The following is a 15,604-nucleotide window of genomic DNA, read 5'->3' as shown; positions in this document are numbered from 1 at the left end:
TATCTTAATTAGCTCCGTTTGCCAATCTCTCAATTATCTCCTTTTTTTTTTTTCTCCCCCCTCATTCCTCCGACAGGAATCATCAACCAGTGGCAACAGGAATCCAAGGATAAAGTGATTTCCCTCTTGCTAACCCACCTGCCTTTACTGAAGCCCGGCAACATCGAGGCGAAGGTCGAGTACATGAAACTCCTGCCCAAAATCCTGGCGCACTCGATCGAGCACAACCAGCACATCGAGGAGAGCAGGCAGCTGCTGTCCTACGCCCTGATCCACCCCGCCACCTCCCTGGAGGACAGGAGCGCCCTGGCCATGTGGCTCAACCACCTGGAGGACCGCACGTCGGGGGGCTTCGGCGGGCAGGGCCGGGGCCGCTCGGACTCGGTGGACTACGGGCAGGCTCACTACTATCACCAAAGACAGAACTCCGACGACAAACTCAACGGGTGGCAGAACTCTCGGGACTCGGGGATAAGCGTCAGCGCTTCCAGCTGGCAGGACAAAAACCTGGCGTGCGAGAACGGCCACCTGCCCCTCTACTCCTCCTCCTCCGTCCCCACCACCATCAACACCATCGGCACTAGCACAAGCACCAGTGAGTACCCACCTCCCCCCACCCCACCACCATCCCACTAGGAATTGCTGCTTTGCCGTGGTCAGCTGGGGGGCTAAATTCATCTGGGCCATAGAAAGAACTCCTCTTTTTTTTTTTTCCTTTTTTCCGTTTCCTCACCTGCTTTTTTATTTCCTGCTTGCCTTGTTGTTTGGTTTTTTTTTTCCTCTCTCTAGTCCTGTGGGATTTTAAAGGCTCGGGAGATGGAGAGGAGGGAAAAACAGCCAAGCTGTAAGAGCAAAAAATGTGTGTTATTGAAGGGAGCCCCTTATATTTCATGTAGCTCTGTGTAGATTTGCAGTTCACGTTTCAAGAGTTCCTAAAGCAAGCGGAGAGCTGATGCTTCATGTCCAAAAGCGAGTTGGGGGACTGCAGGCAAGTCCAAAAGTGCACTGGGGACTCAACTGGGAGGAAATGGGATTGGGACCACGAGAGCAGGCATAATTTTTGGAAGCAGGGCTGAAATCTGCCATCTTCAGGGTATGTGAAAGCACTCACTTGGATCTGCAGCACAAAGAGGTGTGAAGCTGGTGGTGATTGAGGGGTTTAGGTGGATGATTCTCAGTGTTTTCCAGAAGAGTTGGGTAGCTCTTCCCCCATGGAGACCTTGGCAGGCTTTGATGGATGGTGCAGAGCCCAGCCCAAGGCTCAGACACTCCGACACGCTGCAGAGCACCATGACTGGAGATTTATCACTGGTTTTGTGTGAGGATGTAGCACAGCCCTAACTGTTTTTTAAAGAGCCATCCTTGGGAGAGGAGGAGCAAAGCATCCTCTCAGCAGGATTCAGGAGCTCCACTGACCACCGCTCCCTCTGGAGAGCTGTCACACCTTCCTCACTCTCACTTGGGTGACTGCCACCACCTCACCTTCAGGGCTGGGACATCCTCCTTCCCTTTGGGATGTTCAGAAGGTCTCTCTCCAAGATGCTCTATCGGCATCTCCCTGGATATCAGAGAGCATTTCAGGAAGAGGCTTCTTGTGGCGAGAACGCTGGTTTCTCCATCAGCATGTGGAAAGCCACAATTAAAGAGCTGAAAGCTTTAAAATGGTCACTTAAGGCTTCTGGGTTTTTCCCTCTCCTGTAATAGTTGCCTTTTTTTAAAGCGGTGTTTCAAATCGACAGCGACACGAAAGGCAGCTCTGGGTTTACTGCTGTAGCACCCTGGTCCCTGCCTCTCCGGTGTCCATCCTTGCAGGCATGTGGGGATTTAGCAGAGGGGTCTCAGCTTCTCTGGGGACTCAGAACATCCTGCCCATCCCATCCCCATCTCCTGCTGCTGTGGGATTGGGTGATGTTCAGCTTCCCCAAGAGCAGGGTCCCTGCGCTGCGGAGCTGTGTCAGGGAGAACGAGCCACGTGGGAAAAGGCTTAAGGAGGATGCAGGGTGAAAAGTACCATGACTGTGTTTGCAGTTGGTCTGTTCAACCTCTCCAAGGATTATTTTTTGAGGGGAGTTTCCGGGTGGTTTTTGCATGCCTGGCATTTTGGAGGCTTTGCACACCAGGGAGACAGTGGGAAGAGATGCCTTCAGATGGGATCTGGTTCCTCACGTCAGGATCTGGAAGCAGGGAGGTCTGGTGGGTGTAGCAGGTTAATCACTGACAGTGGCTGGAGCTCTGCAAGATGTATTAGGTCTTGAAGGACTCTTTCCAAAAACCCCCTGGAGTTTCTCTGAGCCTTTCTGTGCTCAGACTTAACTCTCAGCAGAAGCAATGATCCACCTCTTGCCCAACGGGGTCCCCAAGTTTTGGCACAAGGCCGAATTACTCAGCAGTGCCTGAGCTGCTGCACTGCTGTGGTTGTTCCTAAATTCTCCCAAAATTACGTGTGTGCAGCAGCACTGGGACAGGAGCACCTGTGGATCTGCCAATCCCTACACTTTGCCTGACCCTACACTTTTACTTGAAGAGCACATCCCTACTCCACCTCTGCCGCTTCCTTGGCCTCAGTATCCCCTGCTAGCTGTAGTTTAATCCTACGTGTAAAGCTATTGTAACTCCTGCAGATGTATTTTGGTGGCACCATGTTCAGGTAACATGGTGGGCTGAGCTGGAGGTGACCCAACCACACTTCACGTGCGAGTTCATAAACTTCCTTAACGCAATAATGTGCTCGGACACGAGCACGGCAAGTCCACAGATAGATGCAAAAAAATAAACACAGCTCTCAGCCTTTGTCCCAGCCCCTCGACTCAATCGATACATCTATTAATCTTTCATTCCAAAGCAAAGCCCTCAAATCCTTACTGTTTGTTTAGGTTTTACTGTTGTTATGAGTTTTAAATTCTCCCTCTTGCTTGAAGGCGTTTGTCTGGGCGGGGGCTTAATCCAGCAACACCCTGCAGGGCACAGCCTTCCCAGACCTGTCCCTGCAAAGGCACTGCCAGCTCCTGGTGCCAAAATGGGGAAAAGACTTTCCCAGAGGAATAACGTGGTGATCTTGCCCGAGATACTTCCTTCTGGTGTTGTGGCATAATTAGGTGTAACACTGTCCTGGCACAGGGCTTAAATATGGGTGGGGAAGGTCATGTGACAGTTTGCTTTGTGCTGTCCTTGACTTTGACTCGACCTAGATGCAGGCTTTGGGATTTGGTTCAGGAATGGTTCATCTCCAGCTCTGGCAGGGATCGGCCAAGGCTTGAGGAGATGTTGCTGGAGCTCTCCAGCATTTACAGGGCAAGTCTGGAGTGCTCTGAGGGAGTCACATTGGATTTACCACAGTAATGGTGATCCCAGAGTGGGACCAGCATCCTAAGTGATAAATCTGGGTCTGGAGCAATCTGAGGATATGGACTCACTCAAAAAGACGGAAGTTTGCCCAGGGAAGTTGTGGCTGCCCCATCCCTGGAAGTGTTCAAGGCCAGGTTGGACAGGGCTTGGAGCAACCTGATCTAATAGAAGGTGTCCCTGCCCATGGCAGGGGGTGGAACGAGATGAGCTTTAATGTCCCTTCCAACGCAAACCATTCTGGGATTCTGTGATCATGTGCTCCTTCCCATCCACTTCATCTCCGTCACTGCTTTCTCAGCCTGCCCTGCAGAGCTTGAGCTGCCACTTTAAACCAAGCTTTAGTGTGCCAGGAGCAAAGGCAGCCTTGGCTGGGCTTGGGAGTGCAGGTGGGCAGGAGGCCGGAGCTGCTCTGGCGCGGTGGGATGGGGTGAAACCCGGAATCCCGACTCTGCAGCCGGGTCAGGTGATGGTTGCAAAACTTTGGGATTACACAACGTCTTTGCAGTGGACACAGGACCTGGGAACTCTGAAAGGACACAGGAAAGCAGCTGACTTTCAAAGGTGCCAACAGCTTCCTCTGTGGGGGCCCCGGCTCCTTCCCTGCCCCTGAGGTAAATGATTCCACCTGAGTATGATCCAATGGCATGGCAGGATTTGGTTGTCAAGTGGAAGCACAGCATAGCTTTGGCCCTGTATTTTCCATCCTCTTGGAATTCAGAGGCAAAGAAGGGTCTGTTGTTAGATAAGCTGAGAAGGGGGAGAGCAGATACACTGGTCCCATTTGGACCATAAAGTGACGGGGCAGTGATGGATAGATACAGGGAGAGACCTTGCTAGGAAATATCCTGCAGAGCAGGAATCCCAGGTGTTGGGACCGTGTTTGTACAGGAGGGATGTTGCAAACTCTTTGGTGTTTCAGTGTCGCTGTGGTGCCTGGATTCCCCGGTGAGGGAACTGAGAGGACCAGCAAAGCTGTTTGCCAGTCTGGAGCCACCCTTCTGCTCCTGCACAAATGGGAAGGATGCTGGGTGCTCAGGCATGCACCCTTCCCATGGGAACCTGTGCCACAAAACTGGTGGTGTTTGCAAGGAGAGAGAGAAGGAGAGCAAACAGGGCAGTGGAGGAGAAGTGCTCACCTATACAACCTCCTTGTCCTGAAAGAGAAAAATCTCTATCTTGTCCTAGAGCTGAAGAGAAGGAGTAAATCAGGGTTCTTCCTTCCATGCACCCCAGACCAGGCTCACACTGCCAGAGGGCAGGGTTAGATGGGATATTGGGAAGAAATTCTTGGCTATGAGGGTGGTGAGGCCCTGGCACAGGTTGCCCAGAGAAGCTGTGGCTGCCCCATCCCTGGCAGTGTCCAAAGCCAGGTTGGACGGGGCTTGGAGCAACCTGGTCTAGTGGAAGGTGGCCCTGCCTATGGCAGGGGTTGGAATTAGATGATCTCTAAGGTCCCTTCCAACCCAAACCATTCTGTGTTTCTGTGATCCTGCCCTGCAGGCAGAGCTGCAGCTGCTAACCTGTGTGTCAGCACACATGTGTGTGACATGACTTGCTGGATTTGCCAACATTTGCCCCAGTTATGGGCTCCCCGGTGGGAGAGCAGATGAAGAAGATGGTGGAGTTCTCCCCCAGTCATCAGGGAATTGAGGTGGAACAAACCACATCAAGAAAGCAACTGCCATGAATGGAGTGTGGGTTTCCTGACTCTTCCTCCCCCTGCACTGTTGTGCAGCTGAGTTTGATAACGGGATAAACTGCATTTTTATAACCCACAGGACCACCCTGGTCTGTGTTGGGTTGATGGGCAGCTTGCAGGTCATTCTCCTCTGTGTAGATTTTCAACAGCACCCGAAGGGAGGGCATAGTGTGTCTTCAGCCTGTGTTTGCCTTACATAGGGTGACACATTTCCTCCCATGCAAACTTAGAAAAACGTGCCTTGTAAATGTGGAAAAGTCTTAATGAGGCTACAGCAGTGAAGCAAATAAATGTCCTGTTCTTGCCAGGGGTGGATTAGCTTTGCACTTGGGAATTAACTTCAGAAACTTGTTCCTCAGTTGGCTGTGCTGAGACTTGGCACCCTGGCACTCATCCTGCCAGCCGGGGATACTCTTCACGTCTGCTTTCCTTCTCTTTTACTGATAGACTGAGAAAAGCTCGTTGGCCCTGTAATAAACACTTGAGCTTTTCAGTGGTGGCAGATGAGGGCATTTGTTGTCTTGCAGCTCATGCCCTCTAGTGTCGCTCGTAACCATCAGAGAACACTTCCAGAAGTCACCCACTTTTCCAGGGTCCCAGTGCTACAAAATTTTACTAATTCTGTAGCTTAAAATCAGAGTTCTTGCACAGGAAGGTCAGGTGTGAACAGAGCTGTTTTCTCAAAGCCATGTACATAAATACAACAGCAAACAGGACTGCGAGCGAGGGTAGCATAGAATCGTGGAATCATTTAGGTTGGAAAAGACCTTTAAGATGATCGAGTCCACCCGTAATCTTCTACTCCAGCTCTGAGGAGCAGGTACAGATTTCCTGGCCCCTCTGTAAGTTTCAGAGCATTTTGTCCCTGGTAGACACATTGCACAGCTCTGCAGACCATCACTCGGCCGGTGAGGAGATGAGCAGTCACCCACCCTCAGCCTGGAGGCCATCAAGCTTTGGAGATGGAAGTGGTGGTGGAGGACAAGAGCGATGGCCTTTGGGGTGTCAGCAATGCTGGGCAAGGTCAGCTACTGCTGTCGAGTGTGTTTTATAGCCAGCTTCCCTTCCTGCTGCTGAGGCTGCTCCATTTGCCGTGTCCCTCACCCTCTGGTTGGCAAGGAGGTGTCCAAACTCAAAACAGAGCAAGCTGTGCCCATTCTCTGTGAGCTGCTCTGCCGGACAGGATGTTTTTAGTTGATGGACCAGCCACGTGTGCTCATCCCACCATCAGCCCAGCTCCCACCCTGCTCAGACCTGGTCTCCAAGCAGGGTGTCCGTGTGAGCCATCCCACCCTGGGAGCAGGTCAGCTCCCAAGCTGGTTGTTGGCTGGTCCAGTGCAGGGAGTGAGACTGCTCCCCCCCTTCCCAGGTGTGTGGGATCTGGGAGTGCAGCATTGAGATACAGGCTGGGAAAATTAGTTTGTCGTAGTGGAAGAGGTCAGGGCAGCCCCATCGTACAGTCCAAGTAAAAAGAGGAAATGGCCTCAGTTGTTCCAGGGGAGGTTTAGGTTGGATATTAGGAGCAATTTCTTCACCTAAAAGGTCAAGCACTGGAACTGGCTGCCCAGGGCAGTGGTGGAGTCCCCGTCCCTGGAGGGACTTAAAAAACATGTAGATGTGGCACTTGAAGACATGGGTTAGTGGTGGCTTGGCAGTGCTGAGGGAATGGTTGAACTCTGTCTTAGAGAACTTTTCCAACCTCAGTGATTCCATTGCTCTCAAGGGCTCAAGGTAAAGATGTTTTGAAGACGTTTCGGGCAGGAAATCATTCTGGCCCTGCCTTCTGGTCTGTGAGCTGCCAGCATCCATGTTGCCTCGCTCAGTTTTTCCTGACCCAGTGTTTTGATTTACTCTTGTACTTGAGCAACAGTCAGAACCTGTTCTAACCTTGAAACTTCAGTTTAGCTGCCTCGGTCCGTTTGGATCCTCCTTTGAGCCTGTTTTGGCACGTTCCTTTCACCTCTTTGTTCCTGAAGGACCTCTGTGTCTTTGGTTGACCAACAAAGCTGAGGTCCCACCTTCAGTCGTCTCCACGGGGGTCCTTGACTGACATCAAAGCTAATCAACCTACCTGTCATCTTCCAAACATCACACTCTACATTGGAAGGGAAAAAAAGACAGGATTCACAGGGTGACTTGGGTAACCCATCAGCCCTTGATGAACACTTGGCTCAGGACATCTGGGAGGGTGGTTCTCCCGTTCTGTTCTTCTGGGACTTGCAGTTCACTGGTGGCTTTGCTCGTAGGGATGCCCAGCCATGCAGCTGTGGGGCGGAAGTTTCTTACCAGCAGCTGTTGCCTCTGGGAGGATGTGGATGGGTCTGGGGGAATGCAGATGGCTCTGGGTGGATGTGGATGGTTCTGGATGGATGTGGATGGTTCTGGGGGGACGCAGATGGCTCTGGGGGGATGTGGATGGCTCTGGGAGGATGAGTGAAGAGGTGAGCTGGTGAGGGGGTGGTCTGTGAGGCTGGTGAGGAGGAGAGGGAGCACCAGGTGCCAGTGGTGACATGTGGCTGTCCCCAAAGAGGACATATCAGACATACATCCTCTGGGATCACACTGTTCCTTCCTCCAACTTGGTATGTGCAAGGTTTGATCCGTACTCACACGTCTTAGAGAGCACCGCTCCCAAATTCACGTACCCTGCTCATAGAGAGATGGCTCTGCAGCTTCCTGGCTGGAATGAGGCCACCTACTTTGGGAACCGCCCGGGGATATTCCCACCCTCTCAGCTAGTGAAGTCCCAGAGCAGTCACAGATCGTAGGTGCTCAGGGCAGGGGCTGCCTGCCCTGGTTTTGCTGTTGGTGTGTTGCCTGTCCACTGGAGAGGGAGTAGGACACCCATCCTTGACCTGCAGGTTGGGTGGGGGGAGATTAAAGCTTGTGGCTCCAATGCCACCTCTCCTCTCCTTACAGCAGCCCCAGTGTCTCAGGGATGGATGTTTAGAGGCAACAGCAATAGTTTTGTGTGTATCCTACAGTCCTTGGGATTCCCATCACCAGTGAATGGTGCTTCTGACCTGGAAACAGCACAGAAGCCACCAGCACAGCTGACTGATGGTCTCTGGGTTGTGGAGCAGGGTCAGACATCCCCAGTAATTCCCTCAGACCCTTGGCAGTCTCCCATATTGATGACCCAGAGATTTTGTTGATGGATGGACCCTCCCAGACCCAGGTGTATTTTACCAGCCTGGTGCCTGTTGGATGCTGGCAGCAGGATTACTCATTGCGTGTCAGCTTGGTGCTCTCCTCAGGGAAGCTTTGCTTTTCCCATCACCCTGTGAGCACCTGTGGGTTCCTGTCAGCAGTTTGCATCCCCAGCAGAGCCTCCAGCAGTGTGGGATGGGGGGACTCCATCTCAGAGCCAGGGATGCTCCTCAGCACCTCCACTGTTAACTAATGTCTGTGAAGGGCCTTGTGAGAAAGGCCCCCCTCAAACCTGTCCTGCTTTGCCACAACATCTCATTCCCAGTCCCACAGTAGTGTGAGAATCCCATTTGTGGTGTTTTCCTGAGCATCTTCATGGGGTGAGAAACCCCCGGAGAGAATCCACTTCTCAACACTCATCCTTTGAATCCATGCAACTCCAGCCTTTGGCAAGTGAAGGAATGGAGAGAGAGATGAGCTCTCCTTCCCCTCACCGTCACACAGCAGCTGCAGAGAAACGGGCATGGAGGAGGGACGGGAGTGCTGTGGTTTGGGATCATCTGGAGCAACTCCAGTCTCCTTCCCCACTGCACAGGGACTCACTGTGTTCTCCTGACTCAGTAACATGCTGCTGTTCAATTAACTTTTGACTTCTGGTTTAAAGGAGCAGTGCACAAAATAGTTATTTACTTCATTTGGAAATTCTTTTATTTGTTAGCATAATTACAGCTTCCTCTTTTTTTTTTTTTGGATATTTTTCTTAGCAGGGGAAGGGGGAGAGGGAGGGGGGAATATTTGCTGCTCTCCTTGTGGTTATCACATCCTTCAAATTACTAAAAGAGGCTGGGATAATAGGTCTGGTGATTATATATAGGCACCATCTGCTCTGTGGCTGCTTCCTATCAAAGTGCAGTTAGAGGAGTGCAAGGAGGATATTTTCTCTCCAGCTATATTAAGACTGTTTCCATCTCGGCTCCAAAGCAAAGCTCTCTGCATGCAAATGGATCAAACGCTCTGGAATCAATGGCTCTGTTTTGGCAGCCTTGAAGCTGATTTTTTTTTTTTTTTTTTCTTTACTTATTTTGTTTTATTTTCCCCTCAAGTTTGCTGTTCCCATCCGTTACGCAGTTTTATTCGAGGCTGGTTGTTCTGCATTCGGTGTTTTCCTGTCACCACAGTCCCCCCTGTTTGCTGAGCAATGCGGTCTCGTGTTAGCTGGCGCAGGGATCTGTGTCATAACTCGAATGCGAGGCAATATCTGAGCAATCAGGAATGTTTTGGAGGATGATGAAGGCAGATTTTTAGGATGCATCTGCTGTCGGTATGTAGAGGAGGTGGAAAGCTGAGCTGAGTTAATTTGGAGCAGTAATGGGAAAGAATGAATCCATGTTTTGTGATACCAGCCGTGGCTGTCCTGTTGCTGTTGGGGAGCATTGCAGGGCTCGGGGCTTGGGAGTCATGGAATTGTAGAATCCCAAACTGGTTTGGGTTGGAAGGGACCTTAAAGCCCATCCCTGCCATGGGTAGGGACACCTTCCACTAGACCAGGTTGTTCCCAGCCCTGTCCAAGCTGGCCTTGGACACTTCCAGGGATGGAGCAGCCACAGCTTCTCTGAGCAACCTGTGCCAGGGCCTCCCCACCCTCACAGTGAGGAATTTCTTCCCAATATCCCATCTAACCTTGCCCTCTGTCAGTCTAAAGCCATTCCCCTTGTCATGGGATGTCCCTGCTGGGCACCATCTTTTGCATCTTCTCATGTGGGGAACTGGATACTGCATTTTCCCCTTAGTGGCCTTGGAGACCCAACAGGTTTCTCTTCCTCTCCTGGAGCTGGTAAGATTTCATGCTCTTGGAATAAGAAGAGAGCAGAAGGAGTTGCCAGCCCATACAGAGGGTGCTTGTGACAGGACATGTGAGTCCCCCAGAGGTGGAGACCAGAGGAAGCTGATAAGGCTGAAACCCCAAGGAATTTGTCTTGGAGAAATTCCAGAGGTTTTGCATTCACTCCTTGCCCTTGACTGGTTTCAGACCCTTCTTTCTGACTCCCAGTTTTCCACAGGTTGCATATTGCTATGTAAAGGATGTACCTCTTCCAGCTGTAAGTGATGGAGGGGTTTCTCCATCTGGAGTGTAATGTGTGGTGGAAGCTGATGCTGGTGGAGGTTTCAGCAGGTAGATGCTTCTCAAACCAGGGGTTGAGGCAGTGGAGAGCCCTGGCTGCTGCTTGAGCAAAGAAAATGCTCTTGGACATCTCTTCTGGGTGGGAAAGGGTTGAAGGAAGGAGAGTTTCTGTGTCCCAGTGCCACTTATCTGGCTTGATCTGTGAGCAGGAGAGGAATTTCTCCCAGAAGCCCATAGCAAAAACTATTTTCTGGGATAATTAGGGAGGCTTGGTCCAGCACAGCAGTGTTGTTGTTAACAGGCCGGGATTTCCCAGGGTTCAGACACTGTTTTATCTGTGGTTTGTGTGTAAATATAGGAGAAAAACCCACATTTATTGGCCTGGAAATCGGAGCGTTGCGTTTACCCCGAGAGCCACCTGGTTTGGGGCAGCACCTTTTTGCAACGTGACCCTAATCCTCCATCCCCCACCCACTCCCAGCTTCCCAAGATGCTGTTTTATGCATCCTTTTGTCTGTGAGTTAAATCGGGGTAGGGATTCACACTTGGTCTGCCTTGCTCCCACCTTGCTGGATGCTCCGGTGGGAAGCCCCACAGATGGACGGATCTTTCAGTACTTAAAGGAATTCATAAAGAAGAGGGAGAAGGACCTTTTGCATGGGCAGATACTGACAGGACAAGGGGGAAGGGTTTTAAATTAAAAGAGGGGAGAGTGAGATTAATACTAAGAAGAAATTCTGAACTGGGACAGTGGTGAGGCCCTGGCACAGGTTGCCCAGAGAAGCTGTGGCTGCCCCATCCCTGGCAGTATCCCAAGGCCAGGTTGGACGGGGCTTGGAGCAAGCTGGGATAGTGGAAGGTGTCTCTGCCTGTGGCAGGGGCTTGGAATGGGATGATCTTTAAGGTCCCTTCCAGCCCAAACCATTCCAGGTTTCTATGAAGGACACCGAAGGCAGCTCCCACGCTCCTGCTCCTTGGTGTGATGAGCTGGGCTTCCTTCCAGAAATGCATCCCGTTGGATTGCTGAAGCCACCAAGGGCTGCATTTACACATCTTCAGACTCAGCCCCGCTCCTGCTGCCACACAAACGAGTAAATAACAGTCACAGCAATTCCTGACGGAGCCAAACAGCGGATCCACGAGTGTTTGTGCCATGCAGGGACTTGCAAAACCCCCTGTGAGGGTTCCTTCCCACCGAGCCTGGATGGTGCCTCGCGTGCCCTGCTTGGAGGGAGCAGCAACAAACGGGTTATTGTTTCTCTGTCCAGTTTCTTGAACAGGAAACTGTGTTTGAAAACGTCATTTCTTAAAAAAAAGTTTGCTTGACAGGCTTCTCTGCAGTCTGTGCTTCTTCCTATTTCTCTGCCCGAGGCAGGACTCTGCTTGTATGGGTTTTTTTCCTAATGCAGGGGCTAATACCACTGATTTCCTAATACCACTATTTTCCTTACACCCAGTGGCTTCTAGCATTTGGGACCCTGGGTTTCACCCCCTCGTGGCTTATATCACCCCCTGGTTCAGGGGGATTATCCGTCTCTTGCAAACACAGTTAAAGTCACAGCCACAAAACACAGGGAGACAAAAAAAAAATAAATAAAAAGAGGCACAAACAAAAGGCTCCAAGGGTTAGGGGATGTTGAGCCGAAAAATGTTCCTTCGGGTTCTGCTCCGGCCGTGCTGGAGCTGCCCAGGGCAGCATGGGGAGAGGGTGAATGAGGTGCCCAGGAAGGAGGCCAGGTGCCAACAGAGCAGTGTGACCCACCAGAGGCTGTTTCCAAGGGTCCTCGGCCCAGGAACGCTGGAAGAGCCACAAGGATTGCTCTGCCAGTGTGGGGAAGCCTTCCTGGAGGAGAGGATGCGTCGTGACTGGGATAGCAAGGAGGAGGCGGAGGGGAGAACTGAGTTGAACCTGGGGGTTTGCTCTGTGAGGGGGTTGCTCAGTGTTCCCTCTCCGTGGGGGAGCCTCCGGGCTGCACAAAACACTGTGTGCCCTCAGTGGATTAAAAACATCCCCGCTTCCTACAGCAGATTGGGGTCAGGCTGCTGCTCCGGGTACCTACAGGCCAGGAAAGGAGTTGTACATGAGCAGACACCACCTGAGGAGGCATCATGAGCAGCTTTGCGGCCAAAAAGTGCCATTTTTAGACTGAAAACAAACAAAAAAAACCTCCCAAAGAGTTCAGCAGGCACCTTGCAGCATGTTTTCCTTTCTTCAGCCACAGGGATGATGTTACTTGGAATTGTAACCTGCTGTATGGACTGTGGGCTGATCCTCTGGCTGTCAGGGACCTGATGGGGACCAGAGATGGTTTGAACACTCCTCTGTACCCAGCAGTGGGTCTGGCTCTGCTGGAAACACTCACATCAGCCCCACATGTGCCTTGTCAAGGACTTTTGCAGCACTTTAGGCCAGATTTAATGAAGGGTACGTTGGGCAGAGGGGGAGCGAGCACCGTCCCACGCTGTGTGGAGGAAGGTCTGCCTGCAGAGCCCGATTCCTCAGCTCTAATTACAGGAACGGGTGGCTTTTCCCTTCTCAGGCTGAAAAAAATTGGCTCAGAAATCCTGAGAAACCACAACACAAATGTCTGACGCTGTTCCACATGGTCTTGAGCGAACAAAAACCCTCTTGAAATCAGCCCTTGCCTCCCAAAATAGGCAACACCACTTCAAAAGGGAAGAGAGGGGGGGGAAAAAATCCCAAACTCAAGGCTTCACAGGGTGAGAGCACTTGCAGCCTCAGAGTTTCTGTAAGTGTGTTGTTGTGCCTGCCAGCACAGCCAGGGTTTGGTCTGGGATAAAGCTGGATTTGCCTGGGGAGGTGGTGGAGATCCCACAGGGATGCTCCCAGCTGCTCCATGCTCTGCAGCCACTGCCTGCCATGGGGAGCTGATGCGTTGTTGCCATCCCTCCTTCTCCATCCTCTTGATTTTTTTTTACCTGGGAATATTAAGCTGAGCTTGATCCCACTCTGGAGGTCACAGAGAGGTTCCTTGCAAGGAAACACGGTCTGGTGCGGGCTGAGCAAAGAGGCAACACCAACGTGCTTATCCCGGGGAGAACCAGGATCTGCTCCGGCTCCTGTCCCACTGGATACCTGTTTGGAAGCAGCTGGACCTTGCAGGGCTCTTGCACCACCTAAACAGCAGGAAAGCACTTCTAAACCAGAAGTGGGACACACTTACCAGCCGTAGGGTATCCATGTGCCAGCGTGGATTGCCCTCCGGAGCGGTGCTTTCCGCTCTTTGTTCGCCCGGCCCACAGCACTCAGAAAGGCAGGCGTGTCCAGCCACCTCCTGGGAGCTTATCTTGCCCCAGAAGAATATATTACATTTCCTTTTTGAATTAAAGCTTAATATTTTTGCAATAAAAGAGAGGAGGCTTGAGTGCGAGGCGATAAAGTCACACGTGGTTTGCCTCTGCTGAAGTTAAATCCCGCAGGGAGCATTTATTTTAGCGGGAGCAGCCCTGGATTCACCTTGGACCATCCAGAAAGCAATCAGGAGGGTCAAAAGCAGGTCAGGACCTACACTAAACTGATACTTTGAAAATAATTGGCTATATCCTCCATTTCAAGAAACTGAAGCCGTGACCACAAGCAGCAGCATTAATAAAATTGGGCATTTATTAATCCTCCTTCTGAGGGTTGCAAATTAAAAGAGGGAGAAGGGTGTGCACACCTGGCAGCTGCCATCCCAGGATTTGCAGCGTTTTTAAGGAGGAGTGCTGATGGAAACAGGTTACAGGGAAGTGGAGCCTAAAGTTAGGCCAGTGCTAAGAGCTCTTAAATAATGCCTTGTCTGGTACCCAGAGTAGCTGGGGTGGTTTCAAAGAGCTGGTGACTTGCAGCATCCTTTGCAGAGGGATTATCCCTGCTGCATCTCGGGAAGTTGTGTGGATTGACTCAAAATTTGGCTTAGTAGAACATGTTCTGTTGGATGCAGGGACAGAAGTGGAACTGATTTTTACCCGTTGTGCTGGATGGTTTGTAATTGTCCCTGTCCATCCTGTGGAGTTTGTTATTTCTCTTCCAGCCAACACTGGTTTCTAATTAGGAGACATAAAATTAAGATGGAAGAGCAGCAGTCTGCAAGGGTATTGCTGCTCGGGAAGGAATCTGGGCTGGGTTTAAGACAAAAATATCCCCTTGTTTGCAGGATTTTGGTGGGGAGAGGGTGGTGTAAGCACTGCTCTGGGGCTCTGAGCGGTGCAGGTGTGATACTCAGCCCTGGTGATGCATTTCAACCAACTGACCTATTTTTTTCCCTATAATTCCACTGTATTTTATTTTTTTTTTAATGCTAAATGTATTCTTCTCCTGGGAGGGTGATGTGACATCTACAGAGCCCTCTTATGGTGCTGCTTTTAGGGTTACAATTGCAAAGCCAAGAGCTAAAATAGCTTGGCCAAGACCTTCTTAAATCCGGCTATTCCCCCATCAGGATGCATCACATCACAACTTTGGGAAGCATAACACTGTTCTGAAAGCAATCTCAGGATCTCCTTTTCTGCCAGGAGATTTGTGGAAGATGTTTCTGTAGTTATTTAATGGGAAAGGAACAAATTCTTCCCCACAAGCCATCCCCGTGCTTCCCTCAGACTCAGTGTTCTGTGCTGCTACAAGAAAACCCTTTCAGAAATAGGAATTATTTGGATATTGCAGAAATCCGCAGGGTTTTGGCCTCATCCATCAGCTGCCTTTGGCACCAGCTGCTTTTTAGAGGTGCTTAATAAAAGCAAACGTGCTCCGGTGTTTCTCTCTCCTCTCCTTTTATAACCCCACTAGTCCCTCATTTCCATCCCGCTCCTGGTCAGCAGGGATGGCTTTGATGGTGAGTTTTCCCCCCCCAGGCTTGAGCTGGGAATTAAGCCTGGCTTAACTTTTACAGCACAGTGCACCTGGCTGGGGGTTTTCCACCAAGACTCGTTTATATTAAATAACAACATGCGGAGGAACCTGAGTGGTTTTGGTGAACTCCTGTAAATGCAAAAAAGGGGGATTAAGGAGCTTTAGGGCTTTAATGCTTTAGGAGGAAAAGCCACGAGAACAATGGATTTCCCCCAGGTTTTGTACAGTTTAGAAATTTGATTTGGAAAGAAGAACTGAAAAAAAGTTTTTGCTTCTGTTTCGTATGGGCTGAAAGGTCATTTGAACCCCTCTGCCCTCAGATTTCCCTGGAGCAGGGAAACTTCCCGTAGTTTCCATGCTAAATCCATACATTACATTATACTAGCAGCATTTATGGTTTAACCAGCAGTGTAGTGACTGCAAATGATGGAATTTGAAT

The 15,604-nt window shown here is 50.8% G+C and overlaps 1 protein-coding gene across 6 annotated transcripts in view; it reads left to right on the top strand.

Moving 5' to 3' along the window:
* SAMD4A (sterile alpha motif domain containing 4A) overlaps positions 1-15,604 on the top strand; it is a 100,113-nt gene that overhangs the window by 62,211 nt on the left and 22,298 nt on the right. For all 6 annotated transcript variants that reach the window (XR_001878335.1, XM_017836793.1, XM_017836789.1 and 3 more), the window contains exon 2: positions 77-595. Coding sequence is in view for 5 of the 6 variants with exons in the window: in XM_017836793.1 (XP_017692282.1) it covers positions 77-595 (519 nt within the window). In the remaining variant the exon portion in view is untranslated. The remainder of the gene's footprint in view (positions 1-76; positions 596-15,604) is intronic.

This window comes from Lepidothrix coronata, unplaced genomic scaffold (assembly GCF_001604755.1).
Source record: "Lepidothrix coronata isolate B3197 unplaced genomic scaffold, Lepidothrix_coronata-1.0 Scaffold284, whole genome shotgun sequence".
NCBI lineage: Eukaryota > Metazoa > Chordata > Aves > Passeriformes > Pipridae > Lepidothrix > Lepidothrix coronata.
The sequence above is the reverse complement of the archived record's forward strand: the minus strand, read 5'-3'. Positions and strand labels throughout refer to the sequence as shown.